Raw genomic sequence first — 21,181 nt, 5'->3', positions numbered from 1 at the left:
ACTTGCAAGATACTTAACTCTTGTACACATGATACACAAAGAACGCTAGCTACTTTCACCAATCCCTTTAGACCAAAAAAAAAAAAAAAAAAAAAAAAAAAAAAAGCAAAAGAACTGATCCTTGTCTTTCTATCTGTGAGGTTCCAGTTCCTCCTGCTAATAAAGAAGGTTTTCCCATGATGCAGTGTGATAAGGATTGGCCTACATGTAGTCCAGAAAGCCACCGCCGACGTTTCCTTGATTAGGTGTCTTATCTTCCATTGAGCTGCATCTGATGAAGATTGCTAACAGCATAATGGCTGGGAAAACATCGGACAGCTCCATAAAATGGCAGCTATGTTATGACATGTCAGCCAGGACCTGGTGGATGGTAAGTTTGGCGTGTTAACATTTTTTTTTTCCTCCCACCCCCTAAACCTCCCCCCTCCTTTCTTTTGAGCTCCTCCTTTATTGTTCCACGCACACGTGTTATAAAGTTCGCTGCCTGCGGAAAGTTCAAGCTCAAGTTGTGGGAGCCTGGGGTGCCTTCGCACGCCAGTGGGCTGGATAGGATTTCCCTGCTATTGTGGCCAGGGACATAGGCCCTTTTTTTTTTTTTTTTTTTTTTTTAAGGCAGTGTGAGTTTTTGTTCACTTTTTAAAAAAAAGAAAAAGAAAAAGAAAAATGTAGATGGTATGGTCGGGCCCCAGGCTGGCTGGTGCGAAATGTATGGAGGTGGGGCAGAGTCAGTGGGGGACTGGAGCCTTCTTGGCTAATTGTTCTTGCATTGGTCTTAAAACAGAGTAATGTACTTCTTTCTCCGGCTTCTCTGAATAGTGATTTAGATAGTGTATTGTATCATGTTGTGTGCAGCTCCCTCATCAGTATGCGACTGTCCCCCACGCTTCGCCTTAATTTGGAATCCACCTCCCTTTCAATGAATACTGTAACTGGAGCAGCCACTGATTACTATGCCACTCAGCGTAATTAAATTTAGTTAATGAGGATATGCATATTCAGTTCATTATTTTTCTTTGCTCTGGCAAATGTGTGTGGGTTTGTTGTTGCTGGGTTGTGGGTTTTTTTTTTTATCCCCATATTTGTCCAGCTGCAAATTTGGGGAAGAGGAATAAAAAGGCATATAAATTCAGGACCTTGAGGAGTTCTGTGATTCAACTTTTAAAATAATGTTGAGAGGAGAGAAGTCGGAACTTTCTTTGATCAGAATGCTGGGATTAGGGGCCATAGTTTTGGGAAAGAGAACCTTTCACATCAAAAAAGTGCTATGTGAAAATTTTCAATCTACTGATTTCTGTTGTGCGGACAATGGTCTCTTGTATGCAATAGTCGTGACATGAATGGGCAAACCTTCCGCAGGCAAGCATTCCAGTATGAATATTAAATTCATCCTTGCGCTAATTCGTCTGAACATTTATTTATTTTTCTTCCTTCCTTTTCTTTTCTCTTCTTTTCTTTTCTCTTCTGTTCCTTCCTTTCTTCTGCCCCTTTCATTTAAGTCTTGACTGCTTTTGCTGGCTCGCTTTGGTAATTATTATGCTTACTACAGGGGCTGTTTTCTCACAATTAGTACAGTGTGAGACAATGGGCACTTTATTCTAGGAGAGGAGGGGTATGGCCAGCCCTGGTGGTCAGCCCGTCCCCAGTGCCCAGAGAGAAGGGAGAGCCTTCCCATTAGTCCTGGCTTCTGGCGCCGCTGGCCAGGAGAGTTTCTTATTAATGCGTGAACTTCCTGAAAGGTACAAGTTATGCTGTTGCTTCTAGGCTCTTCCTGAGCACACAATGTGCAGAGAGACCGTAGCCTGCAGTCTTGCGCGCGTTCTCATTAACGTGAGGCGTGAGAGCCCGCAGGAAAACTTTACTGCGGCGGCTACTTGTTGCTGTCTTGAGTGCTCTGTTTCAAAAAGAAAGGCCAGTTCCTCCAGGAACTCCATCCCCCTGCCTTTCTGTCTGTGTCTGGGCCACTTTCTTCCAATTGGAATACGTTTTATAAGTGATATAAGCTGTACAGTGGCAGGTTTTTGTTTATGGTTGCATCTCTTACTAGACTTTAGCACCGGGCGGGTACCTGGGCGCGATGAACTCTTAAAATACTGGCACATACTTGGGGAAAGATACTGCAAACTGTTTATATGAAAAATTTTGCTTGATGTGACTGTACCAAGACTTGGAAGTGGTGTTTTAGAAGTTACTATGACCCCTAACTATCATTTTACGATGTTCCCAGAAGTGAGTTTTAAAGTCGGTACTTAAAATGAAACATTTTTCTGTTGTGAAAAAGTAAAACATTTGGCTCTAAATCTTTTTACGTAAAAATTGGGATTAATGTGGGCATAAGGAGGTAATCCCTGGAACTATTTCACCACTAAATTTTGTCAATCTGGTTCTGCACAGAAAGACCACAGCTTCCCAAGAGAAGCACGTTGTAAAGGTTTGTGTAGGCTGAGTATTCATTTTTTAAAATTATCTTCTTTTATTGCCCGAGAAGATGCAAGAATATACGTAAGGATAGATTCAGAGGCAAAATATGAAGTAAAAAAAGAAACTCTGCATAAATTATTTTCCTATTTAATCTTTGTTAGGTTCCATGAATAACATGTATGTCTCTTATTAAGGAAAATTCAATTTCAATAAACGTCATTAATTTAGGGAAAATGTCTGAGATTAATATTTAGTGAAACACTGACTTCTTGGAATGATAGATGCTCTGTGGAAAGTTTGATCAGAATAACTATTGCGTATCGGTAAAATATTGGAAGAAAAAGGAAATGTGTTGTGGTGATTTTACCATGATTCCCCTGTTTGGGATTTAAGGAATATTTTTGAAAGGTGTTTTAAGGTTCTTACAAACTAGTTTGTTGTGGTTCTGCTCGCACTATGACACTGCTCCTTTTATTTTTGCAATTATTCTGGGGACTTTTGTGTAAGAAAGGATATTGTATCCTTATTTGGCTTAATGAAATGAAGTTTTAGTAACCAAATCCTGAATGCCAAAGCCGCAGTGTCTCCCAGCAATTGCTTCCTGACTTATTGTCTGTTTCACTTAGATTCTCTTATTGTGTGACAATGATCATAAATTCTTCCTGACAGGGAAAAAACCCAAACAAGACGTAGTTGTCCAATTCTACATCTGTTTTCCTTCCTAGATAGGCATGTTTTAGTAAAACACAGGGAGGAAAAACATTTTATTGAGACAGCTAAAAATAAACAAGTACAAAAAGAGTAAACTCATTGTGTGTATGTGTGTATATGTTAAATATCATCTACGTACGTGCAGTTTTTTTTAAGTGGTGCATCTTAGATGTTTTACTTCTTTAGATTATTTTGCATGTAACTCTTTGAAGGAGAAAAATCATGCGAGCAGTAGAAGTCACAGTTGGTTGGCTATATTTAGAGTTCTGTTGATGACCTTTCACAATATTTAAAAATACCACTTGGGATGTATTAAAGCTGCATCTTGTAAATAGCACTATTTTGTTAACGGTTATTGATGAGGCTATATGTTTCCTTTTGCACCACTGAAAAATAAAAACCAACAAAAACAATTTTTGGACTTTCCATTCTATTTTGCACTGCTTATTTAAGGCTCTCAGTAAGACTTATTAGAACTTCTTTGTTAGCTATTTGGAACTTCAGAGTAACGGGTATCCACCAGACATTATTTTTTCCCTAAATTTCATAAGACTAATCCTTTGATCCCATCAGAACTGTAAATGAACATTTGTAAATGAAGGGCCGTTATTTAAATATTAATCCACAAAATTTATTTGAAAAACTAATTGCTGGTCTATGAGACTTGAAATCCTCGGTCTTATAAATATTAATCAAAATAAACAGGCAGGTAAACATAAAAAGGAGACTAGATCTCCTATTGTCAAAGGCACAAAGATGACTCTTGGCTGAACACTGATTAATCTACTCAATTGTAATGTACTTTTTAGTTTTCTTGAAAGGAAATTTATTTTTTGAGAAGTTGGTGTGTTAAAATACGACGTTTACATAATGTTATCATTTGTTTTCAGACAGCATTAATAAGGTCATAGATGCATCACTTGTTTGTTTTAAAAATAAAATTCTGTCCTCGATAGAAAGTTGACTTAAATAATTTGACAACAAACGTCAATACAGGTACAACAACATGGAAGAGATTGTTTTCACGGCAAATGTTTCTCTAAAAGTCCTTGAGAAGTTGAGGTGAACTTAGGTTCACAACGAACTATTTTTAACTGAAAATTCTAAAATTAATCTATCTTCTTACAAATGCTGGGGCTAGTATATCCTATGGTCTGAATTTTATTTTACTTTATAACGAAAAAAAAAAAGAGTCCCTAAACAACCTAATTAATACACTAAAAATACATTTGAGAAAACTACTGTCTAGTCTAATGACCACGTTTATACTCGTGTGGTAATCTACTAGCCATGCAAAGATACATCTGAAAATCAAAATCCAATACTTATTTAATTTCAAATTGTGTTTTATTTCCTTTAGAAGCATAACTGAATGTAGAAATGTAATCAAAACTGAGAGACACCATATAGATAATTACTGCATCAACTAGTTGCCGGAAGATATTATACCTATCCATTAAATATATTTCCAGAATTAGAAGCTATAAAATTTATGTTTCACTCAATAAATATTTGTTAAGAACTTACCGCAGCCAGGCAGTGTTCTTGGTGCAGGTACGACCAGTGTTCTTTCTCTGTTCTGGAATCAAACCCATGTCCCGGTGTTATAGGCATGGAATCCTCATCATATCAATGAGGCCTTCTGAATGATTTCTGTTTTCTCTATAATGTTGGTGAATATGTAGCTATTACATTTGCTGATTTGTCACTCATTGTCAAGTGTAGTTAATACATCTTTTCATTCGTTGCTCATTGTCAAAGGTAGTGAACACTCTTTCTGGGTCTTGTAGGTGAACGTTAACATTGCCATTACCTAAGCCATTTCCTGTGGAATTAATGACATGGGTGAAAACTAACAATTTATTATATACCAGTTCTCTAATAAAAAAAATGATGATGATGATGATGATGATGATGATGTCTGAGTGAAGAAAAAAAAATGATTTCAACATCTGTAAATAATGTTACCACTTTTTGCATATTTCACATTTTGTCATAGGTTGTGCTTTTTTCATTATGCATCTTCCATATCTATATTCTTTAGTGATGCTTTTTCACTTGTAATACCATTCTAGCATATTTAAATAAAAATGAACTGTGTGGCAGATGTGGTTAAATATATTAATGTCCCTCCAAGATACTTTCTTATCTGGGAGTGATTTTTATTTTCCTTTCCATGATTTATTTTCACTTATGTGCTTGCATAACAAATGCAACGTATCAACTTTGGAGAAGAAAAATATCCTTTGGATCTCATCCTAATAAATAGTGATTAAATGGTTATTAATTTAATCAGAGAGTAAGGAAACACAAGTGCCTGTCCATCCGCTTTTCCAGTTCTTTTTTGGAAGCAAAGGGTCATGTTCTCAAGGAGTGTTATCTCTTCTATCTATGGGAAAGCTGGTGTTGATTTTCCAGTGTAGAGACTAGTCAACAAAGAGAGATATCTGATGCTCACAATGTCATTGAAACTACAGCATATTTCTGGAACATAGCTGAATGATGTCAATCACTACCTTCGGGCATTTTTAAATTCCCTGAGATTGTTATTTTGTGACATTTTCCATACTTACGATTTGTAATATATATTCTGAGGGGCTGAGACAGTGAACTTGGATATAGGAAAGTATACTAGTGAAAATATACCAGGCCAGTGACAAAGGGTCACATTGCTCTGTTGCATCGGGATGTGCAGAATAGTCAGGGTAATGTCCCTTCAGTGGAGAAGTTGTTTTTACGAGCAGGTCTGTTAAGGGATATAGGTACCCATACTATGTATTTCACTAACTTTAAGCATCTTAAATCTTACTACATTTTAAGTGCTTAAACAAAGAGCCAGGAGAATAGAAGGTTATCAATAAATCATTTCAACGTACACTTCACGCGCTTTGTAATGGGGCGGATTTAACATGTCACGTAATGGACAGCTTTAAGGACAATTTTCATTTCTCACTGTTCTAGCATAAAGTTTAACCTAGTACTTCTCTGCGAAATGACTTTATTCAGAAAGCAATCATTTTGTAACTTCCCACTGTTACGTTCATCTTCCAAGGTTATAGCATAATGGATATGTTTATGAGCACGGGACTGAATCCTGGGAAATGTAGATTTGGTGACCTCTGGCAAATGAATTTGCTCCTCTCACGGCTGGTAGAGCCAGCTGTAAAGTGCAGATAATCATACTCATTACTTGTCATTCCAACCTGCCGGGAGGATGAATGAGATGGAGTCAGTGAGGCACCCGGTGAATGTGGTATAAATACCAAGTTCATGATACATGCCCAAGGGGGCCAGTGCAAGCGGGGACTATCTACACAGTCTCGGGTGTGAGCACTTAGTAGGTGCTCAAAAAAACACACAGGGTGGAGAAAGGAAACATAATTGTAGCATTTTCTATGGCGCTTTCAATAATTATGTTGACTTTTTGAGTTTATACCCCCCTGTTTAGTGGGAACTGCATACATTAAAGGAATCCTAAAAATTCAGCATTTTCTGTATCAAATTGTAGCAGATTTCTTAAAGACAGAAGCTCCTTACACTTAGCGAGATTCCACAGCTAATTAAGCTAATACGTTAGCTTAATTTTATTTTATGATTTTTTTATGCTTATTTATTTCTGCGAGAGAGAGAGACAGAGAGACAGAGTGTGAGCGGGGAAGGGGCAGAGAGAGAGGGAGACACAGAATCCGAGGCAGGCTCCAGGCTCTGAGCTGTCAGCACAGAGCCCGACGCGGGGCTCGAATTCAAGAACCGCAAGATCCTGACCTGAGCTGAAGTCGGACACTTAACCGACCGAGCCACCCAGGCGCCCCTTGTTAGCTTAATTGTAAACATTGTATACTATGATCTTAAGGCTAAAAAAAAATCAATGATTATTGAGGGCCTCCTACTTAAGTGTTTGCCAGGTTCTTTGGGAGACAACTTCTATCAATCAGCGTTCAGCACAGTATGATGCAATAGACATGACCCGCCTCACTACGCACAGGAGGCCACTGGTCTCTGAGGTTAAGCAATGTGCTGAAGTGCTCTCCATTAACAGGCGGGAAGGGACACTAAAACCCACCAAGTCGGAGTTGTGCCTGCTTCTTCCCCAGAACCCAACCATCAGCTGTTTCATCCGAAGACCTGGGCTAGGACTCATTATTTGTGACCACGGTCAAGTGCCTTGCCACTGTCTGCTGTGCACCTGCCTGCCCCTCCAGCTTCAAGCCTGACCTCTTGCTGAGGCTCAGCTCTCTCTGTGTGTTCACCGAGCTGGTTCACTCCCTCCCAAGCTGCGTCTGTGGATTGTACAGCTCTAGGATTGGAGGTGGCTGAATTCTTTGGAAATGTGATTCCATTCATCTTTCCTCGAGACAATTAGATTCGCTATAGGCATAAGCCATCTGGGGGAAATTTTTTGGAAAGAAATTGGCAAGCAAAGCATTTCCATTTTCAGGTTTTGATATTATCTATTTACCTCATGGGGCTGTTGTGAGGCTCCAATGAGATAAAGCATAATAAACGACTTGAAAACTGTAAGATGCAAAACCAATCGCAGGTACACATATTATTATCTGGTGGTGTTAAACATGGGAAGGCGAAGACAAGCTTTCCAGAATTTTGCCAGTGTTCTGGAGCATGAGATAATGGTGAATTGCCACCAGGCGGTACAGAAAATGCTGGCTGTCTGACACATTACAGGATGCTCTTTGCAAATTCTACTGCTAAACTCGGAAGGATTAATCCTTCACATGATAATGCACGACTAGTTCACGAACATCCCAGGCAGTAGCAGTGAGAGCCGTGACCACGTTTTGTACATTGAATGGGAAAGCATGAAATAAACAACATTTCCAAAATGCCATCTGTATCATTTTGCAGTTCAACCCGTAGCTTTTTTATTTCACACAACCACAAAAGACTAATGTTGTAGCAATTCTTTAGTGAGGTTATTTTAAATCACATCAGTATGTGTTATAATAGGAAAGATTTAGTTTATCACATAATATAATGGGCAGCATAGTATGCTATAAATGGGATGGATTATTTGTTCTCTTATTTTCAGGATTGTAAGAGGTAACAATAGCATCAGTAAATGAAATCGAACACTCTAGCGTATTTGATACAATTTTTATGCGGTATGTAGGTTGTGTGAATGTTCTGATACAAATGACCCTACTTTACTAGATGACATTTGTGATTATGAATATAAGGTTTGTCTTATGTTATTTAGTTGCTCATCCAAAATTATAAGCCCCCCAAGGACTGGGGACCAGGTCTTATTTACCAGCTCTTGACAGTATTTTGCACATAAAAGGCCCGTTAATAAATAATTTTCAGATTGCATCAAGGCTATGGGTCTCCCATTTTATTAATGGAGACAGTTATCTCAGTGGGTCCCCAGGCTGCGCATTGGTCACTGGTGATGGGATCCCAGACTGTGGCCCACGTTATGAATCACCACCTGCCCTTTCCAAGATAAAACTTCAATGTACTGGAAGCGTGTAGGAATTATGATGAAATTAGCAGCAAAGTTTTAAAGCTGAGGGTTAGAGAGGGAGGACAGCCCCAAAGCAAAAGCAGCAAATTCGTATTTCCCTTTAAGCAGACAGGCTCATGGTCATTACCAAGTGCTAAGCATCCGACGAATAAACCATCTTGTCAGCAAGGATCATCCTGCTTTCTCAACTCTACCTTTATTACAGTGACTAAGACCTTTTGGGCATCTGATGAGTTAGAGAGTTTGGAAAAGGCTAATGTATTTAGGGGATAAAACTTTTTGTCTCTTTTCTTATTTTTGAGGAAATAAGTTTCATCTCAGAGGATTGATTATTTTTCCACTCCAAGATTTCAATTATTTTTCCATGCGTGTTACCTAGATTGCAATGTTGGGGAAGACCTTAGTTGTGTACTGACATCTGAACATACAGTGTTTGGGTGAGGGCTGAGGAACATGCCAAGAATAACAGAAACCTAAAATGGATTGGGTACAATATTCAGAGACACAGGTCTTTGGGAAAGTGAGCAAGAAGGTGCCTAGCCATGTTAAGAAGCAACCGCTTCCAAATTATCTCCTTTGAGAGAGAGAGAGAGGGAGAGAGAGAGCAAGTGAAAAATATCATTTATTTGGACCAGGTCCCGTTTCAACCACTGTAAGTCTGTGTCTGAATGAAAACAGAGAATATGGCTTCCGGATGCCAGCACTAAGAGGGATCTACAGCCCAATCGGTAGAGTCTGGAGGGTCACCCGCCCTGACTCTCGTGACCCTTTTCCCGGGGTGTTGTCATAAAAGTGAATTTGGAGGAGTAGTCTTGAGGCCCTTGACGGATGTTGGAGCCCTCTCAGCTAGACGCTGCCCTTCTACATAAGCTATGTTTCCACAGCTGATGGACACTAATGCTTTGGTTTACCTAGATTGCTTCAGCCCTTCCATGCTTCTTTTCAGATATTTTGATGGGAAATGATGATAGAGAGATGTGGGGGGAGAAACTGATCGTAGGCCATTCATTACTTTTGCTCCTGAACCCCATTCACTGCTACAAGCAGCATCACTGACCTTGCTTCAGGAGCAGGGCCTCTGGTTGAAGGGTAGTGAAAGATCTGTGGCCACAAGATAAGCCGTCTTCCCTTTACCTTCCGGGCATCTTGAGCTGCTCTTACTGAGTTTCAAGGTTAATGCTGATGCTGACAGCCAATTATGCGGCCGTGCAGGGATAAATTTACATTCCTCAAATTCGAATTTTGGCAGAGGTTAGTGGGAAAATATGAGATTACAAATAATATACATGTCACCGCGGGCATGGCAGAGGACAGTGGTATGGCGATGTTCTCGAATCACGGATAGTTTGCTATTATTGATAGACCTGAACAACCTCGCACAAAAATCTTTCACCTTCTCTGTAAATTTCCTCAGACTTGCTCTAGGCAGAATTGTGAAATACTGTGCAATATAATAATGCCCAAGACTTCAGAAGACACGACAATGCCTTTTTAGCCGTAAATCGAAGGAATAACACTAAACTGCCGCTTTATTTTTCCAAAAGGATATTAATTATTTTGTGTGAGGCTATTCATATTTTTGGCCCCAAAGATGTTTATAAATGGTACCCCACATAATACAAACCGCATGTTTATGTAGCACGAATGTTCAATCAATTAGTTTACGCACACAAATGCTGGAATATTGATGACACATGTTAGCTTTTAGTGGGAAAAAAGCCAACAGAGCTAATTTGATGCATTGATCCTTGGGACACGCACACAGATGTGAACCTTTGACTTCATCACAAGTGATTTGGCTGACAAACAGTAGCTTGTAATTACTGTTGCGCCATTGTAAATTAATTAACAAATCAATCAATCAGTTCAGAACCAGGAGCCCAACCACATTTGTCAGTTTCGGATGTTTCCCTTTGCTTTATCTCCTTTACGTGTGCTTTTCTCATCAGATGCTTTGAAAACATTTGCTTGCACCAGTTGAGCCCTTTCTTAAGCTTTAAAAGAGAATTCAAAACAATAGTATGGTAGAAGGAAACGTTGCTGATGTACTGATTAACATTTTCAAAACTCTTGGCCACAGGGCTATTGATGGGTAGAGCAAATAATTACCAAGCATTCAAAGGTGTTTGGCCAAAACCATCTCCCCAGGCAAAGGATAAGAAAATAGCATTGCAATCTTTCAGCAAACAGGCAGCATTTATAGGCTAACGCATTGCTAAGGTAATAGTTCCCAACATTGGCCAAAAAAGTACTTCTTTGATTGTGTTTCCATCCCTATCGTGTGTTTTGAAAAATTCCATTAATCAAATTATGAGTTACTGCTTTTGTCAGACACAACCATCTGTTAAGCACCTCGATGTTCCAGGTTCTCTTCAAAGTACTTTGTATATTATAAATTATAATATTATAATTTTATAAAACATTATAAAATTATAAGTATTAATATTATGAGTTTATAAAATATTATAATTTATAAAATTATAAATATGACCTTATTTTGTTCTTGCAACACCACTGAAAAGTAGATGTAACTCCCATTTTACAGCAGAAAAAATGGAGGCTCGAGGGTTTAAATAATTTGCCCATATTTATGCAGCTAATAATGTTATGCCCAGAATTCGCGATCCCCAAAGACCACCAGGGAGCCGAGTCCGATGCAAAAGCAAAGAGCCTTTATTCGAGCTAGCTCGAGCTCAATCCCCTACCTGCACCCGACACAGCGGTGAGATGCCGGAGAGAGAGCGCGAGTTTCAAAAGCACAAAGGTTTTATTGGGGTCTACGGGCAGTTGGTGAGCTAATGGCTGTGGCCTCAGCCGATTGGCTGGGGAAGGGTCGTGGCCTCGGCCGATTGGCTGGGGAAGGGTCGGAGTCCCCTTACGCAGGTCGCTGGGCATGTTTTGATTGGGAAGTTTGAATGGGTGAGCGGGAGGTTACTCAAGGGGAGGAGGCGTGGTCTGAGGTTTCTGCGATTTTCCCGAAAGGGGCCATGTTGGGGACATAGTCACTCAAGGTGGAGGACACAGAACAAGATGGAGTCGGCTGGCGTAGGTCCGCTCTTTCAATAACAGGCAGTGCCACAATGAAAAGTCTGGTCATCGTCACTTTCCACTACACCACAATTAACCAAAGACATCAAAGTACTTCTGAACAGTATGTGGAGTTGATGTAATTCTATCAAAAAGCAAAAAGCTTGACATTTCTGCTAGAAACCTTATTCTGGATGAACCTGCCATTTCTGAGAGGCTTTGTGAAATATTAAAAAGTAGTTTTTGGGTGCTATTTATTATTTTGCAGCTTTGTTGGGGTATGTTTGACAACATTATGTACATCGTGATGATTTGATGTATATGCTGTGAAATGGTTATAGTAAGGTTAGTAAACATCCTCGTCACCTAACATGGTTGCCTGTGTGTGTGTGTGTGTGTGTGTGTGTGTGTGCATATGTGTGTGTGGGGAGGGTACGTCAGATCCACTCTCTTAGCAAATTTCAAGTATCCCATGTGGCACTGTTAACTATAGTCACCATGATGTACATTAGATCCCTAGAACTTATTTACCTTATAACTGGAAGTTCTTGGATAACTTTCTTGAGTCTACTTTCAAGAGTTTCAAAAATGAGGGGATGGCTTCTCAATGCTTCTTTGTCCTGTTCACTATCGCTTTTGTCCCTGGGTGTTAACCAGGTGTTATTGCTTTCTTTTGTTTTACTTCATTTTCTTGTCCTGAATCAATAGGGACAGTAGAAAGACGGTTACAGTGAGAATTGAAGAAAGCTAGACAGACGTCCCCAGGCTGGTCTGTAAGCATAAGCAAGCCATTTGACCTCTGAGCCCTGCCTACTTCTTTGAGCCACTTTGAGAAGCAAATGATATGCAGTGGTTTCCAACATATGGGGGCTTAACATCATAACCTAGCACACATGTATATAAATACATAGAAGGAAAATAAAGTGTTCATAAAACAACCTTTACCCTGCATATTTGAAATGCACTATTAATAGTTTTTATTTTATTCCATTTTGTCTTTTTCAACAAAAGTGTTGTCCAGCTCAGTTGATATCTTAACCCCCTAGTGGGTCATGATAACACGGTTTGGAAAATAACTGAGTGCAAAAGTTTCCTGGTGAGTTTGAATTCACTATCTACACAGAAGTGCTTCAGATTCTTGTGTTTAAAGGTCTTTTATTTGTGAGCCCTACCTTTTAAAGGACTTTGATACTCTTGGAAGAGTGTGATTATTTGGGAGACTGTGGTCCTGGTCTGTGACCCCATTGTAGAACCTTCCACTGGGATGTTTCTCCTTGGAGCTACTCTAAGGGTGAAAGAATGAGTCTGGTCAGCCCTTGGCAGAAGAGCAGGTGGCGAAGTAGGTAATGGCTACTGGGCTGGTCCATGTTTATCACACGGGTTGAATTCTGAGCCTCATCAGAGAAATAGCAATTATAGGAGAGCTCTTTATTTTGTAAGTACGGTAATGAAATGCAATTGAAGACCTTGAGGGGGAAAATGATGTGTATAGTGTTGAGTGCTCAGTTACTGCTGGAAACGAAGACCAGCTTCTTGGTAAACATTAACGTGTGGGTAGAATAAGCGTTTTCCGAAAGAGTCCCCCCAGCCCCAAAATTTTTAGTAGAAAGAAATCTTAGGACTATGGGAGGTGTCATCCATTGCACTGTATATATGCATCACATGAATGGAAAAAAGTTAAAGATTATAAACAGTTTCTGCAGGTTATGGCAACTTCATATTCCTTCTTACCAGTGTGCATTTTATAATGTTTGCAAGGTAGAGAACTGAGGGTAGGTTAAATTAAAATGGAAGGGAATGTAAGATATAAAAATCGTTTTGAAGGGTATTTCAGATTATGCTGAGAGTCAGAATAACATCGTGGTTAAGGGTTGCACTTCTGAAGGGGAACCCTCTTACACTGCTGGTGGGAATGCAAACTGGTGCAGCCAGTCTGGAGAACAGTATAGAGGTTCCTCAAAAAAACTAAAAATAGAACTACCTAATGACCCAGCAATTGCACTATTAGATATTTATCCAAAGGATACCAAAATACAGATTCAAAGGGGTACATGCACCCTGATGTTTATAGCAGCATTATCAACAATGGCCAAAGTCTGACAAGAGCCCAAATGTTCACTGATTGATGAATGGATAAAGAAGATGTGGTATATGTACACACACACACACACACACACACACACACACACGCACACAGGAATATTACTCAGCCATCAAAAATAATGAAGTCTTGTCATTTGCAACGATGTGGATGAAGCTAGAATGTATTATGCTAAGTGAAATAAGTCAGTCAGAGAAAGAAAAATACCATATGATTTCACTCATATGTGGAAAGTAAGAAACAAAACAGATGAACATACGGGAAGAGGAGGGGAAAGAGAAGAGAGGGAAACAAACTACAAGAGAATCTTAATGATAGAGAACAAACTGAGGTTTGATGGAGGGAGGTGGGCAAGGGATGGGCCAGATGGGTGATAGACATTAAGGAGGGCACTCGTTATGATGAGCACTGGGTGTTTGTAGGTGATGGATCGTTGAATTCTACTCCTGCAACCAATATTGCTCTGTATGTTAGCTAACTAAAATTTAAATAAGGAAAAAAAGAGTCAGGTTTCTAAGACCAGACTCCCCTGGATCAAATCCCAAATACTCTATTGACCAGCTGGATTAACTTGGACAAATGCTTTAATCTCTCTGTGCCTCAGTTTCTTCGGTTGTTATATAGGGGGATGGTGACAGTATCTGTTTTGTAGTGTTGTTGTAAGGATTAAATGAGGTAATATACACAAAGCGCTTTGCCCAGTAAATAGCAAGTCCTCGTATTAACGTTGACTGTTATCTGCAAATAAAAAGTAACCACAGTGGTTTACAATAAAACATTTAACAAGAAGTAAGGTCTGTAACTAAGGAAAAACAGAAAATAATACTAAAAAAAAGACCCTCAAACAAAACCAAAAACAGACACTGCATGTTGGGGAAATGACTCTTAGCAGTCAAATGAATGATTTTAGGGTCAACTGAGCAGTTAGTTCAGTAGAGTTCCAGAAAGACTTCACTTTGTTTGACAAAGTGATATCTCCTGGATTCTGAGCTCTTGTTTATTTTATTCTATGTACTACTAATGTCACTTATTTTATTTTTTCCCTAAACTCAATGGTGTTTTTCTGGGGCAAAACTTCATCTTCTATTTCTTCCCCCCACTTCTCTCAGCCTCCAGTACCCTTGTACAGGCAGGGGATCATTCTAGAAGACTTGTTGAGTGGGACTGAGCTTGCCTTAAGTTCCAGTTTCTTAGCCCACTATTAGTGCTTTGGGCACACAATTTATAAATTATATACATTTATAATAGTAATATATGAATTAAGAATAAATATGTAAATTTGTAAATAAAATCAGTCCCACTTTTCAACCCCAAAACTGTAGGACAGAAATAGTGGGAGTTGAGGCTTAAGATTGAAGGTGGACCTAACAGGCATCGTCTTCTTATTCCCCTTTCTCACTGGTACTCTACCCCTCTGTCCCAACAGTCCATCCCCAATCGCACCACCGGATAGTAGATCACAATGAGACTTGGGGAGTCTAGGTTATCCAGCTGACTAATGGGTGGTGTTGATCAGTGAGAGACTTACCAGCAATGGGCTTCTCAGTTGGTGGGGAATGATTATGGAGGTAGGTACAGGAGGTAGAAAAAGAAGTTCCCTTTTCAAGGCAGCTAGAACAAATCAAGAGTTGCCTGTGTCCACAAACATAAACGCCTGTCCTTCAGTTACTTCTCTTACCGCAAACAGAGGGCCACGGGTTGATAGCTCTTTATCCTCTCTACAAAACATAAAGGTCTTTGTGATGACCTTGTTCATAACATCTTCTCATTGAGAACATCCATCTTTACCGTGGCAGAGAGACCCAAACTTTTTCTTCCCTCTGAATACGCTATTCTCAACTGCATAAAACTCCCGATTCTGTCAACGGATTTTCATAGAGCATTTACAAGAAATGCTGTGTGAACAGGGTAGACTTCATTCCCTTCCTCACAGAGCTTACATGGAGTGGAGAATGCAGTGTGGGAAGTCCTCTGTTAGTCCGGGACTGGCTGCCACGGGACTATATGAGAGAGGCGGCTCACTCATCTTGGAGGTGACATACTTTGTCCAGATGCAGACAACAGAGGGGAGAAGACTAATTTCTGCAGGGGGATCAGCAGGTGCCAAGGCCAAGTGGCGAAAAGACGCATGGCTTTTGACCTGAAAGCAGCACATAGAAGGTGTCGTGCTTTCAGCGAGGACACTTAAATTGAGCAGAAAAGTCCACACCAGCAGCCGTGGTATTTTGCTGATTGATATAAAGGGGAAATGTCCAAAAACGGGCCGCGGGCTATTAAGACAACCCTACCTACACACCACATATCCACTGAAAGACAAGGATTCCATTATAGCGAAACTTCACAGGCATAGATCAAATAACACAGGACAAGGGTCTAAGCTCAGATGGCTGCTGTTTCTGCAAGTTTCTGGTTCACCCGGCCTATTAGACTGCGGCCAGATGTACTGTGTTACCTACATAATCCTTATCAGCATTATCAGCAGCATTCCATCTCTGTCACCCAAGTAGCAGGAATTAGGCGGGCACCCTTTTGGAAAGCGGCCCAAAGGGCACAGAAAGCAGGTACGCCTTGGAGGCATGTAACCCGCATCCCTCCGAGCTGGGAGAGAAGAAAAACACATTGGAGTTTCTGCCCCCGATCCTCACTCGAACTGCTCCCGCATTCCAGGGACAGGTTGGTGGGGGGAAAGTTGGAGGTTAGCTGTGGGCCTCGGGGTGATGATTACTTTGTAATGGAACAAATTAAATTATGTGAAATTTTAGATGCTTTCCCCCTGCCCTGGCGGCTCCCAATCTATTTAGGGGTAGTCAGGAAAAGGGGACCTTCACAACAGCTGCTTAGCCGCTTGAGCTCAGAGAGGAAAACCATAATTTGTCTGTAATCCCTAATGCCAACAGTTGTTCATTAAGAAACAAAACTAATGTAATCTTGATTATTTGCTCAGATTTCTACTCTATCATGTTTTGTACATCTGGCAGGCTAATGTAATTTTCCTCAGAAACCCAAAGCAATCTGGTGCTCAGACAACACCATGCAGATTTAGGTAAATTCCAGGCTCAGATTAGCATAATACTAACTAATCACGAATATCATTTGCATTCATTAGAGTGTTGGGGAAAAAATTGTTTCTAAATGGCAGAAAATTGAAAGAAAGATTAAGGGCAAGAGCTTCAAAATCCTGTTTGGCTTGATGCGACTGTATTACAGATGATTTTTTTCTTACAAGGCCTAATATTTAATGTGGAAGTATTAATTAGAGTATTGGAAAAAGATTGCATCTAATTGGAAGAAAACTAAGAGAGATTAAGGACCAGGCGTGTGGACTTGCTTCTGCTTGATTCAAGTGTGGAACAGATAATTTCCCGTGTGATGCCAAGGAGCTTAAATGTGTAAAATATAGGGTGATTAATTTTTCAGAAAGAACCATGGCTTTTTTTCAGATAACAGGAAAACACGATTTCTTTCTCTTGTGGAGTGACAACTTATTGGGCAGTGCCTTTGTTTTTATCATCATGGAACGAAGATAACGGAATTAAACTCCCAAATCTGAAATACCCCCAAATGAAGGCGAAATCCCATAAAGCCCACACCCTGGGAAAACGTAAAGGTCACGCTAATAGATCCCAAATGTGCTGATTTAAAAATTATAATAAAAAGCCCCCCACCCCCCACCCCACCCCGCCACCTCCTGGCGGTTAGCTCTTTTCCTTGCAATTTCCCAGGTCCAGCCATTTGGCACAAACGGAACATACAGGCTTGCGCTGGGTCTGTGCTGGACTGTGGTTGCAGGCAGTTGTCTGTAATCCTGCCTTTCCACAGCTCGGCTGCCGTGGGGCTCTGCTGCCGTAGGGCTAAATTCAGTGCTGGCTTCCTGAGGGTTCTGAGCAGGTGCTCGCCAATGGCTTTGGCTTCTCCCTCCAACAGATGAGCTAGTTGAACCTGCTCCCCTGGGGAGAAGCCAGCTGAGCAGCCATTAGCAGACAAGCCTTCGGATGGCCAGGCTGGCCTCGCTGCTTGCCGGATCCTCACTGTTTGGGATTCAGTCTTTGGCCCCCGCATGGATAAGGTTGGGGCAGTGTGGTGCAGGAACTTGTTGCCCCTAGTGTGGGCTGGGGATGAGCAGCTTTGGTGATATCTGGAGGCTTGTTGGAAATGAGGAATCTCGGCCCCCACCCTCGACCCACTGAGTCCAAATCTGCATTTGCAGGGAGCCCCAGGAGAGTCAGAGACATCATTCAAGTTTGCAAAGAGCTGGCTTGTGAGATACTCGGCTCGGAACATTTAGCAGCAGAACTCCCACACCCAGAACTTGTTACAGTTCACATTCCTGGGCCCCAGATTCAGTTTCAGGAGGAGGTCTGTGGAAGGTAGGGTCCCTGGCGCCACACTAAAGGAACGCCGGAAGAACGAGCATGGATTCAAATCCACCTTGGCCTATTGGGTTAGTGGGAAAGTTGGTAAGTGACTTTAAGTCCGATGTCCTCATTTTTTCACATGGGAAAACGGATCCTGTCTTAGAGGGTTGTGAGAACTGAGTGAGCTAGGGGCCGCAACCATTTTTATCACGGCGTCCTGTGTATGGCAGGCCCTGCAGGGACATTAGCTCCCTTTCTCCTCTTCTGTGCTTTGCAACCCACTTCCTTCAGCTGACCCCTTTGCGCTTCCCTGCCCCAGGTCCTTCCCCATGTCCCACCCTAGGGGCAGCCGCCCCCTGAGGCTCCCACACCTTCACCTGTTCCTTCTAGCTGGGTCTCCAAACTCCGGACGTTTTCTAAACCCTCCTGAAATGTACCTGCCCAAGGCCTATACTTTCAGCCTCTCTGTTCTCCGCTAAATTGAAAGATGACTCAAGGCAAATTGCCAGGTCTCAAATACTCCGTTCCTGTTGCGGACTTAGGAGATACTGTCTCAATCCGGTGACTCTCAAACCTGGCTACACACTAGAATCCTCTGAAGATCGTTTCAAAAACAGTCCAAGCCCCCTCCTCCACCGAGATCCTGACTCATGATTCATTTGGCTGGGGTGAGACCCAGCATCTGTATATTTTTTAAAGTTCCCCAGGTGCTTAAAAAGGAGCAGCCAAGTGTGAGAACTTGTGCCTTAACAAGAGGAATCAAGGAGGCCAATAAAAAGGTTGTTTTTGCTCAGAAAGATCTTTGGCTTGTACCAGATTAGACCACTTCGGGCACCTTTCAGATGAAGTGCGTGGTAACTGTGGACCCGCATCTCATTCAATTATCCCCCACACCATTTTTCGTTTTCTAGTGACAAATGTGTCCTGGAATTCACTTTAGAGTCCAGGCCCCCTTTGTTAAGTCACTTTAAAAACCCTGTGGGAAAGCCATTTCCTCTTTTATAAGTGAATCTAGGAATATTAGGAATATCTGTTGAGTACCTAAATAATTTCAAAATGTCTTCCTCCTGTTTTCAGTAAACTCCCGTTGGAAGAGAGCCAAGCAGGTGTGCAAAGCCAGGAAGGTATCGGATGTGTATGTGTGCACGTGTGCACACTCCAAAGATAAAATACACAATAAGAAATTTAAGTATAATGTCATGGTGGGGGAATTGCAGGATTAGCTAACAGACCATGAGTCAGATTCCTGCATTCCCACGTTAAGAGTTCTGAAAGCAAACAAACACATCAATACACATCTAGCGATGTTCGGTACATGTAATTCCCTTCTTTGTTCATCCATCTTCTATAAAAGCCACACTGCCATAAATTTTATAGGACAACTTCTCTAGCTGGAGTGTAATTAAACTAACAATTGATAAAAATCATTAAAGCTCTAATAACTGAGGTAATCAAGATTCAGACTAAAAATACAGATTGGAAAATACAAAGGTAGCATAATATACATTTATTCAGCACTTACTATATGTTAATTGCTCTCATAATTACCTTGCATATATTATCTCATTTAATCTTCTCAAAAATCTTGACCTGGGCATTATTATTATCTTTGTGTTACACTTAAAGGAACTGAGGCACAGAGAGGCCAAGTAGATTTTTTGAGGCCACACAGAGAATCACTGATGGAGCTTGATTTGCAGAAATACAAGCTACCCGCAGAGTTTGCATTTTTGCCATTATGCTATATTTAGTGTAGAAACTTATGAGATTTGGTCAAAATCATAATAAAAGATAACAACAGCTTTTAGTTCTTTTTCATGTCTATTTTGTTTTAAGATGAAAATAAATGATTTAAGCCTTTAAATAAGAAGATGGGGTAAAATAACAAAAGAGAGTGGGAATAGAGGTGTTTTTTTGTTGTTTTTTTTTTAAAGAGAAATCAATGATTTATGAAGAATAAAACAATAGAATTGGAGGCAAAAAGTTGATCCTTTGGGGGGAAAAAAAGAAAGAAAACAAACCTAAATGCATGAAGGTAGGGTTCAGTAAGAGATATTTTTTAATAATAAAAAGAATATTTTATACACTTCTGTGCAGACATATTTGAAGGTCTAGATGGAATAAGTGCTTTTTAAAGAATATATAAGCTACCAAAAATTGGGTCTTGAAATATGAAACCTGAGAAGTCATATTATTATGAAACACCTTTTAAAAGTTAACAGAATTTTGTTTATTTTTTTTAAAAAAAGCTTTGTACTTGTCTTTATGGGAAAATTCTTTCAAAGTTTCAGAGAATTTCCATGTTGAGGGAATAAAATATGTGGAAGGCTATTCAACTTATTGTATAAAGCTAGCCTAACTCTGATTCGAAAACATGACAAAGGAAGGAAAGAAAGAAGGAAGGAAGGAAGGAAGGAAGGAAGGAGGAGGTGGAAAAAAGGAAAAGGAAGGTGGAAGGGCAGAAAAACAGGAGGGAAGATAGGAAAGCACTGACTCTAATTTATAAGTAGGGATACAAGAAACTAAGTAAAATATTAATACATTGATCCAGCACTATAATAAAAGCGTAGTAAATTGGTGAATCAAGTAGGTTTTTTTTTTTTTTTCCCTGTAGGGACTTTGGGTTGGTTTAATGTTATAACTTCTATTATTTAATCTATTACATCAATAGTTTCTAAGGGGAAAAAACCCAAATAATCATTCAGATATACACCAACAAAGATATACCTAGAAACATGAAGGTACTTTATTAATATGATGGTCAATAGTTGTCTCAAAGTAGCAACCATCATAATTAATGGCGCTGTAGAGTAGACTCTCCTAGAGTGCCCTCTAAAAAGGTAGTCCCTTCAAAATCGAACAATGCTCTTTAAGTTTCTTTGTTGAAAATTTCTTTTAATCTTTATTTTACTTTTGAGAGAGAGAGAGACAGAGACAGAGACAGAGTATCAGCGGGGGAGGGGCAGAGAGAGAGAGAGAAGGAGAAACAGAATTTGCAACGAGCTCCAGACTCCGAGGGGTCAGCACAGAGCCCAACGCAGGGCTCGAACTCACGAACCGCGAGATCATGACCTGAGCAGAAGTCGG

The 21,181-nt window shown here is 40.3% G+C and overlaps 1 protein-coding gene across 8 annotated transcripts in view; it reads left to right on the top strand.

Moving 5' to 3' along the window:
• Positions 1-250: 250 nt before the first annotated feature.
• Positions 251-21,181, top strand: part of NFIB (nuclear factor I B) — a 450,264-nt gene continuing 429,333 nt past the window's right edge. For 2 of the 8 annotated variants that reach the window (XM_019415485.2, XM_019415484.2), the window contains exon 1: positions 253-370. In XM_019415485.2, coding sequence (XP_019271030.1) covers positions 275-370 — 96 coding nt within the window. In that variant the 5' untranslated portion in view covers positions 253-274. Of the gene's footprint in view, positions 371-21,181 lie in introns of all 8 variants that reach the window. The other 6 variants (XM_019415488.2, XM_019415490.2, XM_019415476.2 and 3 more) reach the window with 5 other exon arrangements.

Source organism: Panthera pardus, unplaced genomic scaffold, assembly GCF_024362965.1.
Source record: "Panthera pardus isolate Hobbes unplaced genomic scaffold, ASM2436296v1 HiC_scaffold_20, whole genome shotgun sequence".
Lineage (NCBI taxonomy): Eukaryota > Metazoa > Chordata > Mammalia > Carnivora > Felidae > Panthera > Panthera pardus.
Note: the sequence above shows the minus strand (reverse complement) of the source record. Positions and strands in the feature narration are given on the sequence as shown.